At 46.3% G+C, this 19498-nt stretch overlaps 1 protein-coding gene across 1 annotated transcript; it reads right to left on the bottom strand.

Moving 5' to 3' along the window:
• Positions 1–3867: 3867 nt before the first annotated feature.
• ndufs3 (NADH:ubiquinone oxidoreductase core subunit S3) lies at positions 3868–19490 on the bottom strand. The gene is made up of 7 exons (XM_038808255.1): positions 19356–19490; positions 14430–14492; positions 6771–6868; positions 6086–6235; positions 5480–5605; positions 4574–4693; positions 3868–4162 (listed from the first exon to the last, which is right to left on the bottom strand). The coding sequence occupies exons 1-7, from the start codon at positions 19414–19416 to the stop codon at positions 3995–3997; spliced, it is 786 nt and encodes a 261-aa protein (XP_038664183.1). The 5' UTR covers positions 19417–19490; the 3' UTR covers positions 3868–3994.
• Between the last annotated feature and the right edge of the window lie 8 nt (positions 19491–19498).

Raw genomic sequence — 19498 nt, 5'->3', positions numbered from 1 at the left:
GGCCATGATAAATTGCCCATGGGTGGGGTTATGGGGATAGGGGATTGGGCCCAGGTGGGTTGCAGACTCACTGAGCCGAATGGCCTGCTTGTGAAGTGTAGGGAGTCCATGAAAAAGGACCTGCAGATAATCCTCTGGGTATTTAAATTTGCAAAGATTTAACTGAATAACTTGGCCGTTAAATATTTTTAACAAATCTTTGTTGGCACATTCCACTTTGCAACTTAGACAATGGGTGTGATTTAACCACACCGTTATGCCCGGCACTGATCTGGGCATGCCAAAGATTGAAGCTGACCTATTGCTTGGGTTGGAGAAGGAGAATAGGAGCTCTTTCTTTCTTCTGGCGTGCTCTGGGTTGCTGCGACTTTACATTGCTGATAAGGCTCCTGCTGGGAGCTGCACGAGGGGGAGAGAGGGGCAGACTGATCCGAATGAGTGGTGTTTGCTGCTTGCAGCTGCAGGTGCCTGGAGGCTGTGTGTTTATTTGCTGCCGCCTCTTTGCTTTTGTGGCCTGGAGTAAGGAAAGGAAGGATGGTAAGATGACCTCCTGCTGGGCTGGAGAATGGGAACGGGGAGGTGTTTCTCTCTTCTGGTGTGCTCTGGTTCGGTGCGAGTTTCCACTGCTGGGAGCTGCTGGAGGAAGAGATAGGGGCGAATTGATCCGAATGAGCAACTTGATGAAGGTGTTACTTTTTGCAGATTGCTGATAATTGTATTGTGAGTGTAGTTAGTACTACATGTCGACTAACACTTTGTCATGAGTCAAACATGCTGGACGTCGGGGCTGTTTTACTGCACCTTGAACGTCAGTGGAACATGCGGGCACCGAGCTTTGGTTCCAATGTAGTTAGGCCGTATAAGAAGGCCGGTACAATGGAAGCTCATGGGCAGAGACTGATACGTAAAATGACCGCACAGAAAGGATCCTCCATTCTGTTGACAACCTGTGTGTGTGTGTGTGTGGATACAATCAGGTGTTTGGTTCTCTTTATGGAAATGAACTGTTTGTACCAATATTCTTTCGCGGAAAGCTACTTGTGTGTGCATGGCAACATGCCTGTTCCTTGTTGATTTATGGTTAGTGTGATATGTGGAATGTTATGTATGTTTTTTAAATCTTTGTTAAGTACCCAATTCCATTTTTTTTCCAATTAAGAGGCAATTTAGCGTGACCAATCCACCTGTGCTGCACATCTTTGGGCTGTTGGGAGGAGACCAATGCACACAGGGAGAATGTGCAAACTCCACACGGACAGTGACCTGGGGTTGGGATCGAACCTGGGTCCTCAGCGCGTGAAGCAGCAGTGCTAACCACCATGCCACCACTCAAATCTTTGATAATGTTGACCGTTATTGCTAATAAAATATTACTCAAGTGTCTTCTCATGGGTGCAAATACTATTTCTCAGATGATAATTATTGCATCGCATTTCTATTTATGTTTGAAGCTGGAACACTTTTCCTGTAATCTAGAAGGGTCAGAAACATAGAGGCAGCTGACAACTGTCAAACACTAAAGAGCTGGTCTCCAGCACTGTGGATCTTCTCGTGACCAAAGATTAAGTGTGTGCATCAGGGGAGGGCACCTGTTCCCGGCAGGGGTCTCAGGTCTAGGGGCTCCTGATGTGACCAGGAGTGTGCAGAGCGAGCTTTACCAGCACAACTGGCTCGGTGGATGGCACTCCGAGAGAAGGCAGGACGCATCGGTGTAGTGGTTAGCACTGCTGCCTCACAGCACCACGGACCGGGGTTCAATCCTGGCCCCGGGTCACTGTCTGTGTGGAGGAGTTTGCACATTCTCCCCATGTCTGCGTGGGTCTGATTCCTACAATTTCTAGGATATTTCAAATCTTACCCAATTTCTGTTCATCGATGCTAATTTCCACCCCATACCTAATTCAGCTGAACTCTCCCCAACAGCACTAGTAAACCTCACTATAAGAACATTGCTGAATAAAAACTGCAACTTTGAACCTTCATCAGAGCCACCTGATCATCACCGCATAGCTAAATTAACCCAAGGCTGCCCTCTGGTGCTTAGAACTTGTATTTAAAAACATTGTTGTGTGTCTACAGCAGTGCATTTTCCAGGAGTCAGAGTAGTTCAAGGGTATGTATGCTGCGGCCATCTGAACAATGTAGTCAGAAGAATTAATTTTTCTATTCTCATGTGTAATTACCAAATGAATCATCGGGGCAGCATGGTGACACAATGGTTAGCTCTGCTACCTCATAATGCCAATGACCCGGGTTAGATTCCAATCTCTTGTGACTGTTTGTGTGGAACATAGATAGAACTGACAGTGCAGAAGGAGGCCATTCAGCCCATCGAGTCTGCACCGACCCACTTAAGCCCTCACGTCCACCCTATCCCTGTAACCCTCCTAACCTTCTTGGTCACTAAGGGCAATTTATCATGGCCAATCCACCTAACCTGCACATCTTTGGACTGTGGGAGGAAACAAACACACGCAGTTTGCACATTCTTCCCATGTCTGCATGGGTTTCGTCGGGGTGCACCAGTTTTCTCCCACAGAACAAAGATGTGCAGGTTAGTTAGATTGGCTATGCTAAATTGCCCCTAGGAGGGGTTATGGGGATAGGGCTTTTGTAGAGTGCTCTTTCAGAGGGTTGGTGCACTCCATGAGCTACATAGCTTCCTTCTGCATTCCCTCTCCCCACCAAAACTGGATAGTTAGGGGCAATTTAGCATGGTTAATCCACCTCACCTGCACATTTTTGGACTGTGGGAGGAAACCGGAACACCTGGAGGAAACCCACACAGACACGGGGAGAACATTCAAACTCCACACAATCACCCAAGGCCTGAATTGAACCCGGGTCCCTGGTAATGTGAGGCAGCAGTGCTAACCTCCCATGCCAACCTACGTTCCTGTGCAACTTTGTGCAGAGACTTCAGACCCACAGCAACCGTTAACAAAAATAAAGCATTTTTATGCATTATGCAACATTACATTAGCCTGTTTTGTGAGGAAGTTAAGGGGTTAATTTTCTATTTGGCAGTCAGAGCTGAAACTGGCTGCTAGTTATAAAAACCAATCCATTTTCAGTTCCATCGGACACATGAAAATAAGTATTAGATGGTACGGTCTGCAGGCTTCAGTCCACAGCTCAGTTTTACACTAAAGACTACAAGTTGAATATGTGACCTGAAAAGTCAAAGGTAGCATGGCTTGTCAAAACAACAACAATTAGGGTGAAGGGCTTGCGTCTGTCCAAATGCCCAAAGCAGAGGCTAAATAATTCAATTAAATACAAGTATCTTGGTGGTTTTATGTTTGTTTTGTCAATATTCTTTGTGTGAGACATACAAAGTTGGATTTCATTGGTTGGTTTGTTTCATATATATTGGGCAGTACATCTGAAGCCATCTGTGAGCGAGCAAGATCTGGTGGTAAAATTGGGCAGTAACATAGAACGGGCAATCGCCAACTGGCAACTTGTTTCACTGCATTCATGGGAAGCCATTTTGCTCATTATGTCAGTGCTGACTCTCCAAAACAAACAGTTGGCCATCTAGTTCCATTTATCTAGCCATTTCTCCCTATGTTTTAATTTTTGCCTTCCAAATATTTATCCAATTCCCCTATCGACAGTTCAATACACATCAGCTTATAGGGAACGAGAGCTTGCTTGATGACAGTAGCCTGAGATGCTGTACTCAAGAATATCTAGAGTAAAGATATGGAAAAACGCAACTCCATGGCAGCATGCAGAGAGGCAGGAGGGTTCTCTCAATACCTCGCCAACAATTAAAGATAAAGTCCCAGATGACCGTAGGTTGCTGGCTGGTGGTAATTTAACCTCGGGCGAGGCAGTCAACACAATTAAAATTGCAAAAAATAATCTTATAACTGTAATTTATTTACATACGTTTCACACAAGACATTTGATTACAATGAAACAGCTACTTTAGGTCCGCATCAAAATTGACATTAGTCAGATTTTCCCAAAAGATTCAGCTGCCTCTTCATTTAGTCTCGGGCTTTTTCTCTCCTTCCTGAAGTTTGGGCAGTTCAGTTGGCTCACGGTGTGCTGGGAAAGTTTCCCATGGACTGTTGAGGTCAAATTTGCGGAATTCTTGGGCGAGTTCGACAGGCTCAGCTACAACACGTTTGACCTCATCATCATAACGTACCTGGAAGGATAAGAAATAGTCAAAGATGTGGCCATGGATATAATACCTCATGGTGTGAGACATTCAACTCCAGGATTATATTTACAATTATTTCAAGCAAATGTGCCAATAGCTGATGCCCTTTCGTTAGAAGGGGCTGCCACTCCAAAATTGACTGTATGTTTGGGAGGCTTGGCAGCGGGCTGCCTCACAGCGCCAAGGTCCCAGGTTCAATCCGGCTCTGGGTCACTATCCGTGTGGAGTTTGCACATTCTCCCCGTGTTTACGTGGGTTTCACCCCACAATCCAAAGATGTGCAGAGTAGGTGGATTGGCCACGCTAAATTGCCCCTTAATTGGAAAAAATGAATTGGGTGCTCTAATTAGGAAAATAAATTGATACACAGCATTGAGAAGATTTTTTTTTTTTTACCTCTACATAGCCAGAGAGTGGAAAGTCTTTGCGAAAAGGATGGCCTTCAAACCCATAGTCTGTGAGGATTCGTCTTAGATCTGGATGGTCAGAAAAAAATACACCAAACATATCCCAAATCTGGAAGAAACAGAAATACAAAGTAACATCCCAGCCTTCCTCGAGAACTCAAAATTGAAAAGGTTGACATCTCTAAGGTTTAAGTAAAAATCACCAAAATGGTGACAACGGGTGATTGTGTAAGATTTTATCATTTTTGTTTTAAATTTTAAATAAATTATTGAACGATCAATTGTAAGAGGGGTAAGAAAAATCTAGTCTTATAAGTGCCGAGACAGAAATAAATGGAACTGTTTGTGAAATGATACATAACATCCTAGATTTCATGTGATTATAAGGCAAAGTACAATAGTTTCAAATCACATTACTGTTCAATAATCAGAGTGTGACTATTTGTGGAAGTCCCACATTCTTGATTTCAATAGGGAAAGCTCAGGAAAGACGAATGAGGTGACTTGCCTCATCAAGCCTCCCCCCTCTACAGACAACATACGTCAACTCAATCTTGGACTCACCCCAGCTATCTCGTTCATTGCAATTTTCCCTTCCACCTTGAATCCGGCTCATAAGCAGACTCAATGTCTGCTTTTAAAATAGAGTTAAATTTATCGAACATAAACTGCTTTTGCTAACATTTAGTTGTATATGCACAAGTGTACTTTGTAATTCCCTGTCCATCCCATTCTATCTACAATCTCTGGCCTACCTCACTGAATACTCCGTGGCCCTTAGTTTAATGATGTTCAGCTCTCCAACCCTGAAGACCACATTTGGTCTTGGATTCCTTGGAGACTAACTGGTAATAATAGACTTGTCGTAACATTCCACCCAATTGCTTCAACTCACCTCTCTCTCATACCAGTTTGCAGCCTTAAATACAGGTACCAAGGAATCCAGTGGTGTCAACTCATCAGTGTAAGTCTTCACGCGAATACGAGAGTTAAACTGCAGTGAAAGCAAGTTATATACAATCTGTTTGGAAAGGTAAGAAAAAAAGATCATAAAATTAAATCTGCTTGACATTCTTGCATCTGTCCTGATGAATTATCAAGTTCTGTACCACCAAGCATTCTATCATCATTCTGGTTAGCGATCCAATAATCTTCCACTTTGTCTTCCAGCACAAACAGGAAGAGACTGTACATGTACATGGAAAAATCATTGTGCCAAATTGAGCTTTCACCCTCTTATCTGAAATGGGGGTGAGAGATTTTAAGACTTAGAAGCTTGATTCCTTTGCCATCATTATCTTTTAACAAATATATTTTGCTGCATCAAAATTGTGCTCCAAACCAGGAAATAACTCTTCCCCATAACATAACATTTAGTATTTGCAACAAATTTGAAATTGTTACTAAAGATTCGTAGATTTTAAAGCTGCGATAAATGTAATACTTTATAACAATTATAAAATTGCACTATTTCACTCTTCCTGGCCACTTCCTCTATTACCTCAAATCGAAACTGACGGGAAGGGATATCTACTGCAGTCTCATCTGCAAGGGATTTGAATTGGGCGTTGGTGTGATCCCGCAGAAATGTCAGTACTGGGATTATGCCATCTGGGTGGATAAAAATTTCCAACTCATTGAAACATGTCACCTGTTTAACAGAAATAAGGCAAAGATGATCAAACACACGTGATGTATTGATGTATTGACACAGATGTTGATCAAAATAATCACAGCAGTTTAGAATATACTAATGGAAGCAGAACAATTTTATGGTCAAAATTCTTTTTCTGTTTCTGTTTCATTTTACCACTGTTACTTTTACCATTATTTATGCTGACATCGCAGGAAACTAAAAAGGAATTAAAAACAAACTATTGTGCGGATTTCCACATTTGATATCTTAAAAAAAGTTGCTTGGATGAAGCACCCCGCCTGTTATTTTAGGTGATGGTTTCCCCCTATTTAATAATCATTTTATGAATGGCACAGTACTAAATCCTAATGCAGGTTCCAGAAAACCATTTATTAGGCCAAGTGACAAGGGAAGAGATAGCCAATGAAAAGCCTAATTTCAGATTCACCAACCCAATACCTGGCCACCCAAATATAGATATTTGACTAATGTATCAAACTCAGCAACCCAACTTAAGTCAAAGTATCAGCCAAATTGCTGACATCCTTACCTGCACCTGCTGGATGTATTTGGGAAGAATCTCAGCAACATATTCACCAAATGCAGATAGCTGGTTGTGCTGTAGTTCATTCCTTGGTGGGACAGTAGCTGCAAGGTAAAATGCAGCATTTCAAAGCAAATTTCATTTATCCATTTTCGACCATATTATCCCCTGTTCAGAAAGCTTATGGTGCATTTTGCAGAGAATGTTAATATAAACAGATTTGAAAGTTTTATAAATGATCTACGCATTAATAAATGGTGTAACTACTTGAAAAAGTCAGGGGGAGAGTATTCTGCAGTGCTTCATTCACCTCCTGGCTCCCCAAATCCTGTCCATCATCTACAAGACAATGATCAGGACGAGGATGGCAGGGTTTCCCTTCCCAACATCTGAAGAGTAAGTGGGGAACACATCCACACCAATACTGCCTGCCTGGCCGGCAGCCATTTAACCTCCACCAAGTGTAAATTGGCTGGAGGGAGGGTTTTAGCCCCTCTGTTAGGAAGACATTCAGGTCAGTCTGATTGACCAGCACCTCTTTAGACTCTGCAGTGGACAGGACTGGAACTGCAAGCAGGGCTGGTCCTCACCTCCCAAGGGTTCTTCTTCTTCTTCTTCCCCCCCCCCTCATCCACATTTGCGGCTGGGTGGCCTTGGAGAGGGAACCAGGCACGCTTCAGGCCTTGCGTTACCAATGAGCACCACATTTAATTGGTTAAGTTGCCTTTTGGCGTCCCATTTTAGCTGCAGTGCCCTATTAGGGGCTGTCACCCTTGCAATTTTTGTTTAATTTATTGAGTACTGTTTTATTAAAAGAGCAAAAATAGGGGACTCGGGGGATGCTGGAATGCATCATACCGCGGAGAACAACATTTTGGTTTGATAAACGTTTCCTTTAACATTTTGATTTTTGTTACAGCGCCTCACCAGGGGCTATAATCCCTTCTCGTTTTGGTTTTATTTATTGCTTTTTGGTGCAAATGGATTGGAACTCATTATAGGCCACCACCTGGGCCTGGCCAAATTGGTCATTGACAGTTCCAGGTAGCAGGTGGTTGAGGAGGTCATCCAACCCACAGTGCCTCTCTACCACAGCTATGTTCACAGCCAAGTGACCTTGGTGAGGGAGCATGCGGTGCCCTCCGGCATGCTGCAGACCTTCAATGACCAATGGGGCTTGCAGAGTCTGGGGTACATAAAAATCCCAGGAACAACATCTTGGCTTGATTAGAGACATTTCTTTTCATGTCTTGCTTTTAGTTACAATGCCCCACGAGACACGGTCACTGTCTGTCATCTATGTTTATCGATTTTTGTTTTATTATTGAAAGAGCATAAATACAGAATAGCTGAGGTACTGGGTGTGTGGGAGATTAAACTCCTGGACCTGGTCAAGGTGGCCATTAATAGGTCCAGGCAGCAGGCAATCAAGCGAGACATCTGACCGGCTGTCTGCCCCTCTTTCGCAGCTACGTTCGCGTCTGGGTGGCTCAGGAGGTGAAGCATGCGTTGTCAACCGGGATGCCCAAGGCCTTCCATAACAGGTGGGTGTCGCCGGGGATGAGTGCATCGTCACACCCTGGAATGATATCTTGACGGAGTTAAGTTTTTTTGAGGTTTTGATTTTTGTTACAGTGCTCAATCATGGGCTGTCACCCCTCTTATTAGTTCAATTGACTGTTTTTAGATTTTTATTAAAGGAGAAGATAAATAGGGGACAGGTGGGACAGTGGGTTGAGTGGGTGGAGAGCTGTGAAACTGAACAAGTCAATGAACTCTTTCAATTAACAAAAGCTCTGTGCTTTAGTTTCTGCTTCACCACCCAGCTTCTATCCCATCAACACATACTTGGGTCCAAAACAATCCCCAACACCAAATGTGGCAAAAGCTTGGTACAAGAGTTGCCAGATTGGGCTTCCGGTGGCGGTCATGGAGGAGTAGGTCGCACATTTGATAGCTCCCGCCTGTGACGGACTTTTGGACCTTTTCCCCCCATTTTTTCCCCGGATTTTATTGGATAAATCGGTGAAGAATGACAGTGAGGAGAAATCCCCCTCCAGTGTATGGAGAATTGGACCAGAAGTGGCCGTGTGAGAAGACAAAGCTCAACAAGGAAGACATGAGCAGAGTTGGCAACGCGGGAAAGCATGGCGGAGCAACAGGGCCGCGGGGAGACGGCACAGTGGTCAACGGAGCAGCTGGTGAAGTTTTTTGAAGATTGCTTGGTCAAGGTTAAGCAGGACACGCTGGTCCCCATCAAGGCTTCGATTGATCAGGTGGTGCAGAATTAAGAAACCCACGGACATGCAATCCAGGAGGTGGAGAAAAAGGTGCCTGAGCACGAGGAATACATAACCGGGCTGGAGACCAAGGTAAGATGATGAATGACCGCCAGAAAAGAATGCAAGAAAGCTGGAGGACCTGGAGAACAGGTCCAGGAGGCAGAACCTGAGAATCGTCGGCCTCCCTGAAGGCAGTGAGGGATCGCATGCGAGGGCCTATGTGCTGAACATGCTGGAGAAGCTGATGGTGGCTCCCTCGGCCCCTGGAAGTGGATGGAGCGCACAGAGCCCTCGCGAAGGAGCCACGAGCAAACGAGCCGCTGAGGGCGATGGTGGTACGTTTACACCGATTCATGGACAAGGAACATGTTCTGCGGTGGGCCAAGAAAGGACGGAGCAGCAAGTGGGAGAATTGTGAGCTGCGCATTTATCAGGACCTGGGAGCTGATTTGGCCAAGAGGCGGGCTGGGTTTAATCGGGCAAAAACGGCCCTCTTTAAGAAGGGGGTGAAGTTCGGGATGTTGTACCCAGCCCGTCTGTGGGTCACACATGAAGAACCGGATTTTTACTTTGAAACACCAGACGATGTATGGACTTTCATCAAGGAAAAAAGACTAAGAAAAAAAGGAAAGAAATGAACTAAAAGACATTGAATCCTTGGAGAGTACTGTAGTGGTGATTTGTTGAAAATCACTTTTGTGCTGGTTTGAATAAGTAGTGTTATGTGCAATAAGGGGCTGTGTCGATGGCTAAAGTTAACTTTGTCTTACTGGGAGCTGGTTGAAGGTGGGGGGGGGTTCCTGGGGTTGTTTTGTTCTGTGGCTGTTTTTTCACTGTTTTTTCTGATGTTTGTTTACTGGGGAATGTGATGCTTTAAATATGTTTGTCCAAGTTGGGGGTGGGGGGGAAGAGGTGAGAGAACAATGGGGAGACAGACTGTTTGGTACCATGAGTGGGAGCTATCAAGTCAGCCTAGTTAGCTGACTCACGGAAGTACAGTGGGGGGCGAGCAGGTGTTAAGCTGGAGCTTGATATGGGGGGTTGGGTTTCTAGTGCTGTTAGTACTGAGTATTCGGCAATTGCAGTGTCGGATCATGCTCCACATTGGGTGGATCTACGGGTTAGTTTGGAGAGACGACAATGCCCGCTATGGAGACTGGGTGTGGGGTTGTTAGCGGACGAAGCGATTTGTGGGCGAATGAACAAGTCCATCCAGAACTACCTGGTAATAAATGATAGAGGGGAGGTTTCTGCAGCAACGGTTTGGGAAGCTTTGCAGGCAGTGGTCAGAGGGGAATTAATCTTGATACGGGCCCACAGGGAAAAGGCGGATCGAGCTGAGAGGGATAGGTAGTTGAGGAGATACTCCAGGTGGACAGGAGATACTCGGAGGCCCCGAACATGGGGCTGCTGAGCGAGCGGCGTAGGTTACAGGCGGAGTTTGGGCTGTTGACTACAGGGAAAGCGGTGGAACAGCTGAGGAAGACAAGGGGGATGATCTATGAGTATGGGGAAAGGGTAAGCAGAATGTTAGCGCATCAGCTCAGAAAAAGGGAGGCGGCCAGGGAGATAGGGAGAGTAAAGAGTAGAAGTAGTAATATGGTCCTGGACCCAGTGGGGGTGAATGAGGTGTTTGAGGACTTTTACAGCAAATTATATGAGTCGGAACCCCTGGCAGGGGTGGAGGGATGAGACGGTTTTTGGGTCAGTTGAGGTTCCCAAGGGTGGATGAGGATATGGTGGAAGGGCTGGGAGCCCCAATTGAAATTAAGGAAAGAATTGAGGGGCTGGATGGCATGCAGTCGGGCAAGGCCCCGGGGCCAGTTGCTACCCGGTGGAATTCTATAAGAAGTTTTCAGAGATATTGAGCTCACTGCTGGTGAGGACATTTAATGAAGCAAGAGAGAAGGGAGTCCTCCCCCACCAACAATGTCGCAGGCCTCGATTTCATTGATCCTGAAACGGGAAAAGGATCCGGAGCAATGCGGGTGATACAGGCTAATTTCGCTACTGAATGTGGACGCCAAACTGCTGGCTAAGACACTGGCCACAAGGATAGAGGACCGTGTCCTGGGGATGGGAGGGGAAGACCAGATGGGATTTGTAACGGGTAGGCAACTCAAGGTCAATGTTCGAAGGCTTTTAAATGTTATTATGATGCCCTCAAAAGGATGGGAGACAGAGGTTGTGGTAGCGATGGATGCAGAGAAGGCTTTTGATCGGGTGGAGTGGGATTACCTGTGGGAGGCGCTGGGAAGGTTTGAGTTTGGCGAGGGCTTCATTGACTGGGTGCAGTTGCTCTATCAGGCACCAGTTGCTAGGGTGCGTACGAACCGGCTTTGGGGGTGAGAGGGGGAGAGCACCGGGTTTCGCGCTTTACGCAGATGACCCACTCTTGTATATTTCAGACCCGCTGGAGGGGGTCGGGAAAGTTTTTTTTTAAATTTAGAGTACCCAATTCATTTTTTCAATTTAAGGAGCAATTTAGCGTGGCCAATCCACCTACTTGCACATTTTTGGGTTGTGGGGGCAAAACCCACGCAAACACGGGGAGAACGTGCAAACTCCACACGGACAGTGACCCAGAGGCGGGATCGAACCTGGGATCTCAGCGCCGTGAGGCCACAGTGCTAACCCACTGCGCCACCGTGCTGCCCTTGGATCGGGCAAATTATGAGGATCCTCGGGGAATTTGGTAATTTTTTGAGGTGTAAATTGGTCATGAGGAAAAGTGAGATATTCGTGATCCAGGTAAGAGGGCAGCAGAAGAGACTCGGAGAGCTGCCGTTTAGAATGGTAGGAAGGAGCTTTTGGTATCTGGGAATCCAGGTGGCCCGGGAATAGGAGGCATTGCACAAGTTAAACCTATCCCGTCTCATAGATCAAATGAAAGAGGACTTTAAGAGATGGGACACGCTCCCACTATCACTGGTGGGGAGGGTACAGACTATGAAAACGACGGTCCTCACTAGATTTCTGTTCGTCTTTCGGTGCCTCCCCATCTTCATCCCAAGGGCCTTTTTCAAGCGGATGAATAAGGTTATTGCAGGCTTTGTGTGGGCGGGTAAAACCCCACGAGTGAAGAAAGGGTTGCAGGAGCGCAGTCAGGGGGAGGGTGGGTTGGCGCTGCCGAACTTTTGCAATTACTACTGGGCGGCTAATATAGCCATGATTAGGAAGTGAGTAGTGGGGGAAGGGTCGGTGTTGGAGCGGATGGAGGCAGCGTCATGTAAAGACACAAGTTTGGGAGCACTGATATCGGCACCTCTTCCGTTCTCGCCGGCCCTGATACTCCATAAGTCCAGTGGTGGTGGCGGCTCTAAGAATCTGGGGGCAGTGGAGGAGATGTGGGTTTCCTCCGGGTGCTCCGGTTTCCTCCCACAGTCCAAAGATGTGCGGGTTAGGTGGATTGGCCATGCTAAATTGCCCGTAGTGTCCTAATAAAAAGTAAGGTTAAGGGGGGGGGGTTGTTGGGTTACGGGTATAGGGTGGATACGTGGGTTTGAGTAGGGTGATCATGGCTCGGCACAACATTGAGGGCCGAAGGGCCTGTTCTGTGCTGTACCGTTCTATGTACTGTTCTATGTTCTAAGATATAAGAGAGTGGAGGGAGCATCGGTTTGGTCCCCGATTTATAATAATCATCGGTTTGTACCAGGTAGACTGGATGGTGGGTTTCGGAGATGGCAAAGGGCAGGAATTGCGAGGATGGGTGATCTATTTATAGATGGGAGCTTCCCCAGCTGGAAAGCCTTGGAGGATAAATTTGAATTGCCAGCAGGGAATGGGTTTAGGTATTTGCAGGTACAAGACCTCTTGAGAAAGCAGGTGCCTGCCTTCCTGCTGCTGCCGCCACGGGCGATACAGGACAGAGTAGTCTCCAGTACCTGAGTGGGAGAGGGGAAGGTATCAGATATTTACCAAGAGCTTTCGGAGGCGGAGGAAACTCCGGTGGAGGAGCTTAAGGGCAAGTGGGAGGACGGGCTCGGAGGAGAGATAGAGGCGGGTCTGTGGGCGGACGCCCTTAGCCGGGTTAATTCATCCTCATCATGTGCCAGGCTTAGCCTGATACAATTCAAGGTAGTTCACCGGGCACACATGGCAGTGGCCCGGATGAGCAAGTTTTCTGGGGTAGAGGACAGGTGTGCGAGGTGCGCGGGAAGCCCGGCAAATCACGTCCACATGTTTTGGGCATGCCCGAAGCTGAGGGGATTCTGGCAGGGTTTCGCTAAGGCAATGTCCATGGTACTCAAAACATGGGTGGTGCCGAGTCCACAGGTGACGATCTTTGGCGTGTCGGAAGAGCCGGGAGTGCAGGGGGCGAAAGAGGCCGACGTCTTGGCCTTTGCCTCCCTAGTAGCCCGGAGACGGATCTTATTAATGTGGAGGGACTCGAAGCCCCCGAGGGTAGAGACCTGGATTAGTGACATGGCTGGGTTTCTCAATCTTGAGAAAATAAAGTTCGCCGTAAGAGGGTCAATGGTAGGGTTCAACTGGAGGTGACAGCCATTCGTCAACTTCCTCGAGGAAAATTAAAATGTCAGCAAATGCAGAATTCCAAAGCGGGGGGGTGGAGAGGGGGCCGGATTGTTGTTTTATGGTTGGGGTGTGTGAAGATTGTGATGGGGGTGAAAATGTTTATTGTACCATGTTTATGTCATTATTGTTATTATTATTAAAACTTGCAAATACCCTAATAAAAATATTTTTTAAAAAGAGAGTTGCCAGATTGGAGCAAGAGTTAGGCATTAGTCTGCCATTGGGCTCCAAACAATATTTTTTTCATCAAAGTTTTCTCTCTTGGCTTCAACTCTCCTGAGGTATTCACACATTGGGGTTGTTTGCCCACAGCTAGGAGTTTGGTTCGTAAGCACCAGGGTGTATCCACGTGTCTGTGGGCCTGAACACCATATTTCTGAGGCCAAACCTCCCAAGAGCTCCTCAGAAGCTTCAGCCTGGGGCCAGGAGGGACTGAGTTTGCATGTGTCACCACGAAGAAGCACAGCTGAGGACTTGCTGATGGAGAGGTTGTGCACTTACAGGGAGATACTTGCACATTTGGCTCTCTTCTTGCATTGCTGCCAGTGAGCGGTTGGGGTGACACTGAAGCGCATTAGCTTCATAAAAGCTAAAAGCGAGAAGCTTTTAAGTTGCACATAAAAGCGAGAAGCATGCTGAGGCTGTTCACCCACACACTAAGCACATCACGCTTCCCTGTCGGACACACTGTTCATTACTAATTTCTGTCTTTGTCTCTTTCAATTACAGAAAAATAATCAATAGCTTCATTTTCAAAGTATTAATGTAGGGAGATGGAAAAAAGCATCATAAATGCATATTTTTAAATCAACATCAAACTAAAATAAAGCTTGACATTACTTACGTCGAGTCTCAGAAACAGTTCCCTCAAACCTAGTCTGTGATGCTAAAACACTGCGGCCAGGAGCTATAATGAAATCACAAGAGCATTATGTTTTACAACTTAATGTACAAATACAGCAAAAACTATTCAGAACAGTGAACTATTTTTGTCTATAACCTGATATATTATAGATTAAATTTCAAGATATTATGGAGATATCATGACTTAAATTAATAATGGTTTGATAAAGAAAAACTATGGTAATTCGGAAAGGTTAAAATTCTAGTTCATGGAATCTGAATTATAATCTGAAAACCTAAAAAAAAGTAAGTCCATCATCTAAGAGGCATATTAATGTTTTGAGGATGCACGTTTGAGGATCACACTCTGCCTCCTGCCACTAAATCAATTTGGATCATAATTTGCAATATTGCCCTGGATCCCAAGGACTCTTCTCTTCTTGATCCGTCTCCCATGCAGAGTCTTGTGAAAAGCCTTAATGAGGTCCATGTAGACTACAACAACTGCATTGCCCTCATCGTCGTCACCTTGCAACCTCGTCACCTCCTTGTAAAATTCAATCAAATTTGTTAGACACGATCTCCTCTTTGTCAAAGCCATGCTGACTATCCCTGATTAATCCATGCCTCTCCAAGTTGAGGTCAATTCAGTTTCTCAGGAATTTTAAAAATAATGTCCCTGCCACTGATGTTAAACTCATTGGCCTGTAATGAGCTGGTTTATCCCTACTTCCCTTCTTGAATAATGGTTTATTAGCTGTCCTCCAGTCCTCTATTACCCCTCGTGTAGCAAGAGGATTCGTAAATTTGCGTCAGAACTCCTGAGATGATCTCCCATGCCTCCCACAGCAGCCTGGGATACATCTCGTCTGGGCCTGGGGATTTATCCATTTTTAAGCACATTAAAACTAATGCATCCTCCCTCCTAATGCTAATCTGTTCAATTACATCAATGAATAAAAAATGAAAATCGCTTATTGTCGCAAGTAGGCTTCAAATGAAGTTACTGTGAAAAGCCCCTAGTCGCCACATTCCGGCGCCTGTTCGGGGAGGCTGGTACGGGAATTGAACCATGCTGCTGGCCTGCTTTAAAAGCTAGCGATTTAGCCCAGTGTGCTAAACCAGCCCCTCCCTGATTTCTATCCCTGGTTACCCTCTTGCCCTTAATATGAAATGAAATGAAAATCGCTTATTGTCACGAGTAGGCTTCAATGAAGTTACTGTGAAAAGCCCCTAGTCGCCACATTCCGGCGCCTGTTCGGGGAGGCTGGTACGGGAATATAATATAAAACACCTTGGGATTTTCCTCTATTTTTCCCACCAGTGTTTTTTCATGCCCCTTCTTCACTCTCCTAATTTCTTTTTTAAGTACCCCCTTGCACACTCTATACTCCTCTAGTGCATTCTCTATTTTGAGCCCCCAGGATCTGCCATGAGTCTCTAGTTTTCCTTACCCAATCCTGTATATAATAGTCATCTTAACAATAATCTTTATCAAAGAGCAAAGAACATTACAGCACAGGAACAGGCCCTTCGGCCCTCCAAGCCTGCGCCGATCATGTGTCCTATCTAGACCAATCGCCTGTATCCTTCTATACCCCATCTGATCATGTGTCTATCTAGATAACTCTTAAAGGTCACTAACGTATCTGCCTCAACTACCTCACTTGGCCGTGCATTCCAGGCCATCACCACCCTCTGTGAAAAAACTTCCCCGCACATCTTCACTGAACCTTTCCCCCCCTCACCTTGAACTTATGCCCCCTTGTAATTGTCATTTCCACTCTGGGAAAAAGCCTCCAACTGTTGACCCTATCTATACCCCTAATAATTTTATAAACTTCTATTAGGTCACCCTTCAGCCTCCGTCTCTCTAGGGAGAGCAATCCCAGTTTATTCAATCTCTCCTCATAGCTAATACCCTCCATACCAGACAATATCCTGGTAAACCTTTTCTGCACTCTCTCCGAAGCCTCCACGTCCTTCTGGTAGTGCGGTGAGAATTGAACACAGTATTCCAAATGTGGTCTAATCAACGTTCTACATAACTGTAACATCAACTTCGAGCTTTTATACTCGATACTCCGTCCTATGTAGGCAAGCATGCCATATGCTTTCTTTCCCACCATTTGTACCTGTACTGCCACTTTTAAGGATCTGTGGACCTGCACGCCCAGATCTCTGTGTCTCTATGCTCCTAATGGTTCTGCCATTTATTTTATAGCTCCCACCTGAATTGGATCTACCAAAATGCATCACCTTGCATTTGTCCGTGTTAAATTCCATCTGCCATTCTCTGCCAATTTTGCAGCCTATCTATATATTACAAAGAGCAGAGGTCCCAGTACTGATCCCTGCGGAACACCACTAGTTACAGACCTCCATTTGCTAGTGATTTGAATCATTGGATATGAAAGGGCAATTTTAGCATGGTCAATCCACCTAACCTGCACATCTTTTTACTATGTGAGGAAACCGGAGCACTCGCAAGAAACCCACGCGGGCATGGGGAGAGCATTAAAACTCCACACAGCCACCTAAGGATGGAATTGAATGCAGGTCCCTAGCGCTAACCACTGTGCCATCTTTCCCAATGTTATTCCTAGATGTCTTTAAGTTAATCACTGGCATTTTTTCAAATGGAGCAAAAATCATAAAAAATATTTGGAATTAAAAGCTAGTTGTAAAATCCCAAAGGAAACTGCTATGCTTCTCCGGTCTGGACAGCCACTGGAAATGACAACACACCCAGCCCTGTTGCCCCGGTAGCATAGTGGTTAGCACAATTGCTTCACAGTTCCAGGGTCCCAGGTTCGAATCCCTGCTTCAGCATGCAAACTCCACACAGCCACCTAAGGATGGAATTGAATGCAGGTCCCTAGCGCTAACCATTGTGCCGTCCAATATCACATCTTTCCCAATGTTATTCCTAGATGTCTTTAAGTTAATCACTGGCATTTTTTCAAATGGAGCAAAAATCATAAAAAATATTTGGAATTAAAAGCTAGTTGTAAAATCCCAAAGGAAATCTGCCAAGTCTGGACAGCCACTGGAAATGACAACACACCCAGCCCAGTTGACCCGGTAGCATAGTGGTTAGCACAATTGCTTCACAGTTCCAGGGTCCCAGGTTCGAATCCCGGCTTGGGTAACTGTCTGTGCAGAGTCTGCATGTTCTCCCCGTGTGTGCATGGGCTTTCTCCGGGTGCTCCGGTTTCCTCCCACAGTCCAAAGATGTGCATGTTAGGTGGATTGGCCATGCTAAATTGCCCTTAGTATCCAACATTGCCTTTAGTGTTGGGTGGGGTTACTGGGTTATGGGGATAGGGTGGATTTGGGTAGGGTGCTCTTTCCAAGAGCCGGTGCAGACTCGATGGGCCGAATGGCCTCCTTTTGCACTGTAAATTCTATGATTCTATGACCCTGCAAAGTCCTTTACACTATCAACAGTGGGCTTGTGCCAAAATTGGGAGAATTGTCTCACAGACTAGACAAACAACAGCCTGACATAGTCACACTCACAAAATCTAAAAGGAAACCTCCTGATTACCACATACTCCATCCTGGTTAGCACTGTCGCTTGACCCGGGTTTGCTTCCTGGCTTGGGTCATTGTCTGTACGGGGTCCGCTCCTTCTCACCGTGTCTGCGTGGGTTTCCTCCGGGCGCCCCGGTTTCCTCCCCCAAGTCCCAAAAGATGTGCATGTTGGGTGAATTGGGCATTCTGAATTATCCCTCTGTGTACCCAAACCAGCCATCGGAGTGTAGCGACTTAGGGCTTTTCACAGTAACTTCATTGCAGTGGCCGGGACATTGAGTATAAGAATTGGCAAGTCATGTTGCATCTGTATAGAACCTTAGTTAGGCCACACTTGGAGTATTGTGTTCAATTCTGGTCGCCACACTACCAGAAGGATGTGGAGGCTTTAGAGAGGGTGCAGAAGAGATTTACCAGGATGTTGCCTGGCATGGAGGGCATTAGCTATGAGGAGCGGTTAAATAAACTTGGTTTGTTCTCACTGGAACGACGGAGGTTGAGGGACGACCTGACAGAGATGTACAAAATTGTGAGGGGCATAGACAGAGTGGATAGTCAGAGGCTTTTTCCCAGGGTAGAGGGGTCAATTACTAGGGGGCATAGGTTTAATGTGCGAGGGGCAAGGTTTAGAGGAGATGTACGAGGCAAGTTTTTTTTACACAGACGGTAGTGGGTGCCTGGAACTCGCTGCCGGAGGAGGTGGTGGAAGCAGGGATGATGGTGACGTTTAAGGGGCATCTTGGCAAATACATGAATAGGATGGGAATATTGGGATACGGACCCAGGAAGTGAAGAGGATTTTAGTTTAGACAGGCAGCATGGTCGGCACAGGCTTGGAGGGCCGAAAAGCCTGTTCCTGTGCTGTACTTTTCTTTGTCTTTTGTTGATAGAAGCCTATTTGTGACCCTAATAAAGATTATTGTTATATTAATAGTGCGGCTACCAGGGCCGATCAAAGGCTAGGAATCATAGGGCGGGTAACTCACCTCCTGACCCCCCAAAGCCTGACCACCATCTGCAAGTCAGGAGTGTGATGGAGTACTCTCCACTTGCCTAGATGAGTGCAGCTCAGCACCATCCAGGACAAAGAAGCCGGCTTGATTTCTACCCATTCCACAAATATTCAATCCCTCCACCACCGAGGAACAGTGACAGCCGTGGGCAAGATGCACGGCAGTAATTCATTAGGGATCTTCCCCCAATCCAGTGTATTGTCCGTGCACAAGGACACGACAACACAGACTCTCTCCCCAGCTCCTTCAACCCAAACTCTGACCTTGTCGCGGTGAGCCGCCCGCCGCCCGGACACGGCGGAAAGGTCAACCCGCGGGACAGGGGGGGTCCGGTCCGATCAGGCCCGCCTACCCTTCCCCTTGCCTCCCTTCCTCACCCGCGCTCCGGAAAGTTCTCTGGAAGCCGGCCCGAGCCAGACCGAGAAGTCTGGCCGCCATGGTAACGGAACCGGAAACAGCGGCCCCGTCTCCAGGGTGTCCGCTCCCAAATCCTTCCCTCCCTTGGTCCGCCCCCCAAATC

Source organism: Scyliorhinus canicula, chromosome 9, assembly GCF_902713615.1.
Source record: "Scyliorhinus canicula chromosome 9, sScyCan1.1, whole genome shotgun sequence".
NCBI classification, from domain to species: Eukaryota; Metazoa; Chordata; class Chondrichthyes; order Carcharhiniformes; family Scyliorhinidae; genus Scyliorhinus; species Scyliorhinus canicula.
The sequence above is the reverse complement of the archived record's forward strand: the minus strand, read 5'-3'. Positions and strand labels throughout refer to the sequence as shown.

Excerpts from the sequence above, each read along its gene's own strand:
- ndufs3 (XM_038808255.1), bottom strand. The coding sequence starts at position 19,416 with ATGGCGGCCAGACTTCTCGGTCTGGCTCGGGCCGGCTTCCAGAGAACT. Across the intron at positions 6,869-14,429 it reads AACTGTTTCTGAGACTCGAC|CTACTGTCCCACCAAGGAAT; the intron begins GTAAGTAATGTC and ends TTTACCTTGCAG. Across the intron at positions 6,236-6,770 it reads AATACATCCAGCAGGTGCAG|GTGACATGTTTCAATGAGTT; the intron begins GTAAGGATGTCA and ends TCTGTTAAACAG.